Source organism: Mchenga conophoros, linkage group LG23, assembly GCF_057382185.1.
Source record: "Mchenga conophoros isolate Kocher_MC1m ecotype Shallow Benthic linkage group LG23, M_conophoros_male_GT1.1, whole genome shotgun sequence".
Classification (NCBI taxonomy): domain Eukaryota; kingdom Metazoa; phylum Chordata; class Actinopteri; order Cichliformes; family Cichlidae; genus Mchenga; species Mchenga conophoros.
The window spans coordinates 42,365,463-42,372,882 of NC_140547.1; the positions used below are offsets into that span (position 1 = coordinate 42,365,463).

Sequence of the window (7,420 nt, forward strand, 5' to 3'; positions counted from 1 at the left end):
TTTAGTCTGATTTGATGTTACAATTAAAAAAGTGTTTTTGTTTTTATCTGAAGAATGTGTAAATATCTGGTTTCAACTGTATATTTGATGATGTTGGGTTTGGCTTGATTGTCAGCACAAAGAGGGAGAGAGAGAGGACAGAGCAGAGATGAACAAGAGCAGGTGAGACACACATGTTAGTCAAATGGTTGTTTACCAAAAGTATCAGCGTATCATAGGTCCTCATGTATCTCGTACCTAGTGTTTCTTGTTAGGTTTGTTATTTTTCAAATTCTATATTTATTAAGTTTTGCAGGCTTGTTTGCACAACAAGGCTGAATAATTATCTAAACTTTTCTCAATCTAAATAGTGGACTTTGGTAGAATTAAAAAATAAGTGTAGTGCAGGTCTATGATGATTTTTAGTGCTACTATAATCTAGTTCTGATTCTGGTTCTGTCTTGGTTAAATCCTAAGTAGTCCTGCTTTTGAACTGTTGTAGTCCTGTTTTAATTCCGGATCAGTTCTGGGTCTGGTTGAATTGGGGTTTAGGCCCTGTGTCTTGATACAGCCCCGACTTTGTTCTGCCTTGCTGCTTAATTAAAAAACTACTTTAAGGTGTCCTGCACATGTGATATATTTTTCCCTATATGAATATGAACTCAAAACAGAGCCAATTAATCTTTCAGTCATTTCTAACCCCCCCCCCCCCCAATCCCATGCATACTACCCTTTAGGGCTAAGCCCCGGGTGTATCAAATGTCTGCCTCTGCTCTGCTCTACAACAGAATCACAAAGGTGTCTCCAATAAGCTGCAGAGATGATTGTTGTTTTAATTTCTTAACGGTACACAAGCAAAAAATTAGAAGAGAGGTCATGAAGTTTCTTACTAAACAGTAGCGCCCTCTGCAGTTTGTGTGTGTAAGTGCAAAAGCTTACAGCACCTGGTATTCCCAGGCGGTCTCCCATCCAAGTACTGACCAGGCCCGACCCTGCTTAGCTTCCGAGATCAGACGAGATCGGGCGTGTTCAGGGTGCCTTTTTAAACATGCTGTGATGACACATGCACACGTTTTCTCTTCTATATAGAAGTTAAAGTCTCCAAATGACAAAAATGTTAGAATTACAAAACACACGGTTCTATAATAATCTAACATATGTTATTATGGAGATGTTACTGTGGGAAAAGTATTTCTGCAGCTCAGTGTTGAAGCTGCAGTTAACAACAAATAGCTGCATGCTTTCGCTGTAACATATAAAGCTTGGCACAATAATATATATCAAACTGTGAGACACTTGCCACTTATAAAATGCCCTTTATATAGCAAAGCTTTCGCTTACGGCCATACCACCCTGAACGCGCCCGATCTCGTCTGATCTCGGAAGCTAAGCAGGGTCGGGCCTGGTCAGTACTTGGATGGGAGACCGCCTGGGAATACCAGGTGCTGTAAGCTTTTGCACTTCCACACACAAACTGCAGAGGGCGCTTCTGCTCCTGCTTGTGCTAAGAGGCATGAGAAGTTAACATTTATGGGTGATAAAATCCTTTTTCTATATTTTTAACATGAGAATATCAGTTTTCCATCTTGTGTTCCAGAGTAATCGGACAAAAGACAAACGTAGAACAAGGAAAAAAGAGGCCAAGTGTCTCACCTATAAAACAAAATAGAATAGAATAGAATAGAATTCAACTTTATTGTCATTGTACATGCACAGGTACAGGGCAACGAAATGCAGTTTGCATCCATCCAGAAGTTCTTTAGTGATATAGATATATTACAATATATATTAGCAATAATATAGATATGTGAGTATATTACAGAAATGGGTCTATTATGGTATGTTATAATGTACACGGTATGAAGTATGTTGTGAATATTCTATAACTATAAGTATGTACAGGCTGTAGTGAGTACAAGCTATGTACAGGATATGAACAGGATATAAATATGAAAAACTATACAGAATATGAAATAAATAACTTTACAGAATCTGGGATATACAGCTATACAGAAATGGGAACTATGCAAGTTGTAAACAGTTGTAGGATTAAAGATTATCGAATGTACAGAATGATTATTTACACAGAGCTATACAGTAGCTGAAAATTACTGTTTTCTGAATAGTCTCACACAGATAAACATTTGCAGGGAATACCTTTTCCTTCAAAACAAACGTCACAGACTGTGTTTTTCTTTACTGATTGTATTTGAGTAGAAACTCAGATTAAAATGGCATGAGTGCTCATAAAACGATTTAACTGTAAAAGTAGGTGTAGTGGATCACTTTGCATAGATGTAGATAAAAGTGCAGTAAGCAAAGACTACAGTGGTCATTGAGCAGCTGTTCCTATAATGTGAATCTGGGATAAAGGCAGAGATTCTTTGTTTGCCTTTGTTTCCTGGTTCTTTCTTTCTTATCCAAATGGAAAAAGAGAGCATAAAAGTACTGTTTACAAGCAGCTTATCTATCTCATTGTGCCCACTATCATAAAATCTTGGTTGACTGAGCACTGAGCCATCTACCACTCGAAATTGAACCTGTGTGGGACAACAACAAAGTCCAGTATACTAAGTTTCAGTAATGTGCAGTTTTTTCTGTGGAAGATGTAAATCTAAATAGATGTCCTATTGTATGCATAATATAGCACTGAAATGTATAAAACAACTTCTAAAGACAAATTTCAATTTATTTTAGATTTTCTCAAATCCAAACAGCGCTAAAAACATACACACAGTCAAATATTTTTCATACGAGGTGCTGAAGGTTCTGCAATGTTCTGTCAGTGCGCCCCAGGGCAGCTGTGGCTACAATGTAGCTGCCATTACCAGTGTGTGAATGTGTGAATGACTGAATGTAGTGTAAAGCTCTTTGGGGTCCTTGGGGACTAAGTAAAGCGCTGTACAAATACAGGCCATTTACTGTGCGTGTGTTTATGCTCAAGTGTATGAATAAATTAGTCAGTTTTAAACAGTTGCAATTTAAACAGTAGAAGAGTGGCACTATATTTATATATTTATAAAGAATTTCAAACAACAATTAATTGATGGTCAAAGCAGGTTTATTTAATTAATATCCAGATTTCCAATTAGTTCCGAATTGATTCAGCAGCAAATCACATCACCAGTCACTTCAAGGCTGTATGTATTATTGTAAGGTAGACCCTACAATAAGACATACAGAGAACCCAACAATCATATGACCCCCTATGAGCAAGCACTTTGGCGACAGTGGGAAGGAAAAACTCCCTTTTTACAGGAAGAAACCTCCGGCAGAACCAGGCTCAGGTCGGGGCGGCCATCTGCTGCGACCGGTTGGGGTGAGAGACTGAAGACGTTTGTTGTAGGTCTGATTGAAGGACTGATGTGATGGTAAGTTGTCTGCTGCTCCGCTTTGAATATTGAGAGATTAGTTGATGGATTTCAAGCCAAATTGTGCCCAAGTTTAAGACCACATTCATTGGTTGTTTTTGTTGATGTTATTGTTTTGGGCTTTTTTTCCACAAGAATTTCTAGCTCCCCTAGAATTCTGGCCACCCAAACGATGATTGCTGCTGAGAGAGCACAAGGTTTTGTCCCCCTGTACTATTCATGTCAGTGCAGGGGGTTCTCCTTGAGAGGCCAGGGTGGAAAAAGGGATGCTTCAGAACCTCCGAGGGTGTTATGCGCTGATTTGCATCCAAGGCCAACATTTCTTTGATTAGCCTTACAAATAATGTTTGGCCATTTTCTGGTCCTCGCCTAACCTTTAGCAGTTGTTCGAGGTCATCGAGACGCTTAAGTTTTATATATCGAGTTTCTTTAGATCGATAATGTGTCTCGTATTGAAATTGTTCTTGGGTCTTAAATGTCCAGCGCTGTTTGTTGTAGTTATCCTCGATGAAGTAGCAGTCAGTGTACAAGCCAGACTCTAGGAGATGATCTGGTAGCTGACCCTGGGTTTCAATTATGAATTTTAAAACATCATAATCGTCTTCCCCAGGATAGAGAGGCACCCCTGTAGCAAGCTCCACAGCTACCAGCCCCAGAGACCACATGTCGATTGCTTCGTGGTATGGAATGCCAAGCATAACCTCAGGTGCACAATAACCAGTTGTCCCCACACAGTCACCAGGAATCACTGCAGAAGCAGGACATGCGAGGCCAAAGTCTATGAGTTTGACTTTGACGGGAGACTCACTGCGGTTCACAACCATGATGTTTCCAGGTTTGAGGTCAGCATGCACTATTCCCACAGAACCCAGGTGGAACAGAGCATTTGCAAGCTGATGCAAAATTGGCCTGAGTTCTCTCATTGGGAGACCTCGGTTATTCCGGTCCCCAATGTAGTCCCACAGGCTTTGGTCGAGCAGTTCGAAATTCAAGCAAATGCGCTGTCCATCGAGGAAATAGTCGTTCCATTCCACAATGTTGCACCTGTCTGGATCCAAGCGTCGTAGCTGCTCCAGGATGAAAATTTCCAGTTTTGCCTGGAGCAGAATTTCAGGGTCGCTCTTGTTGACTTTAATAGCAACAGTTTTGTTATTTTTTGTATCGCGACATCTGGTTACAACACCAAAGCCTCCTTCTCCAAGGAAGGCCTCTACCACGTGGTGATCTCCTAAAATGGTCCCTTCCGTTATTTGAAGATCATCTTCAGAGGCAGATGGGTTGGCTGAGGTGTTGATGTCTCCTTTTTGAGGAAATTCAACTGAGTTTTGGAAACTGCAGCTGAATTTTTGCGATCCATGACTTTTCCAGCTTGAAGGCTGCTGAGAGAGCACAAGGAGTTCTCCCCCTGTACTATTCATGTCAGTGCAGGGGGTTGTCCTTGAGAGGCCAGGGTGGAAAAAGGGATGCTTCAGAACCTCCGAGGGTGTTATGCGCTGATTTGCATCCAAGGCCAACATTTCTTTGATTAGCCTTACAAATAATGATTGGCCATTTTCCGGTCCTCGCCTAACTTTCAGCAGTTGTTCGAGGTCATCGAGACACTTAAGTTTTATCGATCGAGTTTCCTTGGATCGATAATCTGTCTCATATTGAAATTGTTCTGGGGTCTTAAATGTCCAGCGCTGTTCCTTGTGGTTATCCTCGATGAAATAGCTGTCAGTGTACAAGCCAGACTCTAGGAGATGATCTGGTAGCTGACCCTGGGTTTCAATTATGAATTTCAAAACGTCATAATCGTCTTCCCCAGGATAGAGAGGCACCCCTGTAGCAAGCTCCACAGCTACCAGCCCTAGAGACCACATGTCAATTGCTTCATCATATGGAGTGCCAAGCATAATCTCAGGTGCACAATAACCAATTGTCCCCACACAGTCACCAGGAATCACTGCAGAGGTGTTACATGCGATGCCAAAGTCTATAAGTTTGACTCTGACTTGAGACTCACTGCGGTTCACAACCATGATGTTGACAGGTTTGAGGTCAGCATGCACTATTCCCACAGAACCCAGGTGGAATAGAGCATTTGCAAGCTGATGCAAAATTGGCCTGATTTCTCTCATTGGGAGACCTTGGTTATTCCGGTCCCCTATGTAGTCTGACAGGCTTTGGTCGAGGAGTTCAAAATTCAGGCAAATGCGCTCTCCATCGAGGAAATAGCCGTTCCATTCGACGATGTTGCACCTGTCTGGATCCAAGCGTCGTAGCTGCTCCAGGATGAAAATTTCCAGTTTTGCCTGGAGCAGAATTTCAGGGTCGCTCTTGTTGACTTTAACAGCAACAGTTTTGTTGTTTTTTGTATCGCGACATCTGGTTACAACACCAAAGCTTCCTTCTCCAAGGAAAGCCTCCACCATGTGGTGATCTCCCAAAATGGTCCCTTTAGATATTCCAAGCTCATCTGAGCCGAAGGATGGGTTGGCTGACATGGTGTAATGTGTCTGTTTGCGCTGTGAATTGGTGAGAAACAAAACTGAACTTGTTTTGGTTTCTCTCGTAAATTGCTCTCAAAACTTCTCAAAAGGGTTTTAGTTGCTGCAGGTCAACGTCCGTTAAGCATAAAGTAACAGGTGAGCGCTTCTATTTATAGGTTTTGGATCAAAGCAAAGTTATGACGTCAGAAAGGATCAAAGCAAAGTTATCACGTCACAAGCGATCGAAGCGATTCTAATATGTGCGCATGCGCACATATGAGAAGCGATCGAAGCGATTCTAATATGTGCGCATGCGCACATATGAGAAGCGATCGAAGGGATTCTAATATGTGCGCATGCGCACACACGTGCTTGTTTGTGTAATATTGTTCACAGTAAACTTGACCCTAATCAATTTAATATCAGTCAATCAAAGAAAATGTTAGTTTTGGAAAATTTTAAAATGACATAACTGACAGTTAAAACATTTTTTGTTCATGTATTTGTATTTGTATTGTCTTCGGGGTTTTTTTTGCATACCACGTCAAGCTTTTCTGTATATAGTCATGTCGTAGATTTCGGAGCAAACAAGAAATTGAATTGGATTTTAATATTGCAGTGCTTGGATTTCGGATTTGGTGCTTAAAACTTCTTGAAACTGTAACCGTATTTCATTCACCACAAAGAACTATCTGATTGAATAGTTTTCTTATCAGATAGAGAAATAAAACGAGTCGCAAAGTCTAAAAGCAACATTTGTCTGCCTGGGCTGTACCTCTGCACGTTAGTCTGTTTCAATGTGTGACCCCCCACCTCCTCCCTGATCAGTCGGGGGTGAGTGCGCTAATGTGCCTGGAGGCCGTTTTAATGAGTGTTTGCTGGAAAACGAAAAATACAAGGATTTGTACGTTTTCACAACGGGGGAGTTGCGTAAGTACTAGTAAATAATTTTCTCGAGTGTGTACGTTACACATGTTATTTGTTTAAAATTGGTATTATTATTTTGCTAGCTAGCAAACTCGCGGGATAAAGGATTGAAGTGCACTCAGTGCGATACAATACGGTGGCGCTATTCTAACAGTTAGTTATTGCAGGGTAACTTGTAGAATATGCTGTGAATTGAACCAAGATTACACAGCAGTAGCAGTAATACGAGTTACTTCCCTCAAGTGAAAGCGTTAAACGTTAGCCCGATGCTTAACTAGCCAACGTCAGGCTTTCTGATTGAAGGCTAAAAGCGACGTTGTCACCAAGTAAACAGAATATTGATGATATTTTTGTGTATCGCTGCAGCCTTTTCAAGTATTAACCTGGTGTCTTTGGGAACAGCTTAGGGGGAAATGACGGTAATATGACTGAACCATATGGGAAGAAAGAATAGGCACTTTTTTGTGCTAGCGAAGTTTCCTCGCTTTCATTCAAAATCTGTTTATCATTAAACAATTGAAACATAATGGCTTCGAGCTGACATTGAGGCCTGTGGGGCACTATCAGCCACTGAGACAGTAGACAAGTGACTATTTCACACTTTAAGGCTGCCTGTTTATTTAAGGGAGATGAACAGTACATTCTAACTGTACATAATAATATCAATGATGA

General features: G+C 41.0%; 1 protein-coding gene, 1 non-coding gene and 1 pseudogene across 2 annotated transcripts; 1 reads left to right on the top strand and 2 right to left on the bottom strand.

Moving 5' to 3' along the window:
- Window positions 1-911: 911 nt before the first annotated feature.
- Window positions 912-1,027, bottom strand: LOC146547924 (5S ribosomal RNA; annotated as a pseudogene).
- A 287-nt stretch (window positions 1,028-1,314) lies between these two features.
- LOC146547925 (5S ribosomal RNA) lies at window positions 1,315-1,433 on the top strand. Its single transcript, XR_014890968.1, has one exon. It is a non-coding gene; the product is annotated as a 5S ribosomal RNA (ribosomal RNA).
- A 1,599-nt stretch (window positions 1,434-3,032) lies between these two features.
- Window positions 3,033-5,933, bottom strand: LOC146547926 (uncharacterized). Its single transcript, XM_085264406.1, has one exon. The coding sequence runs from the start codon at window positions 5,834-5,836 to the stop codon at window positions 3,500-3,502; it is 2,337 nt and encodes a 778-aa protein (XP_085120532.1). The 5' UTR covers window positions 5,837-5,933; the 3' UTR covers window positions 3,033-3,499.
- Between the last annotated feature and the right edge of the window lie 1,487 nt (window positions 5,934-7,420).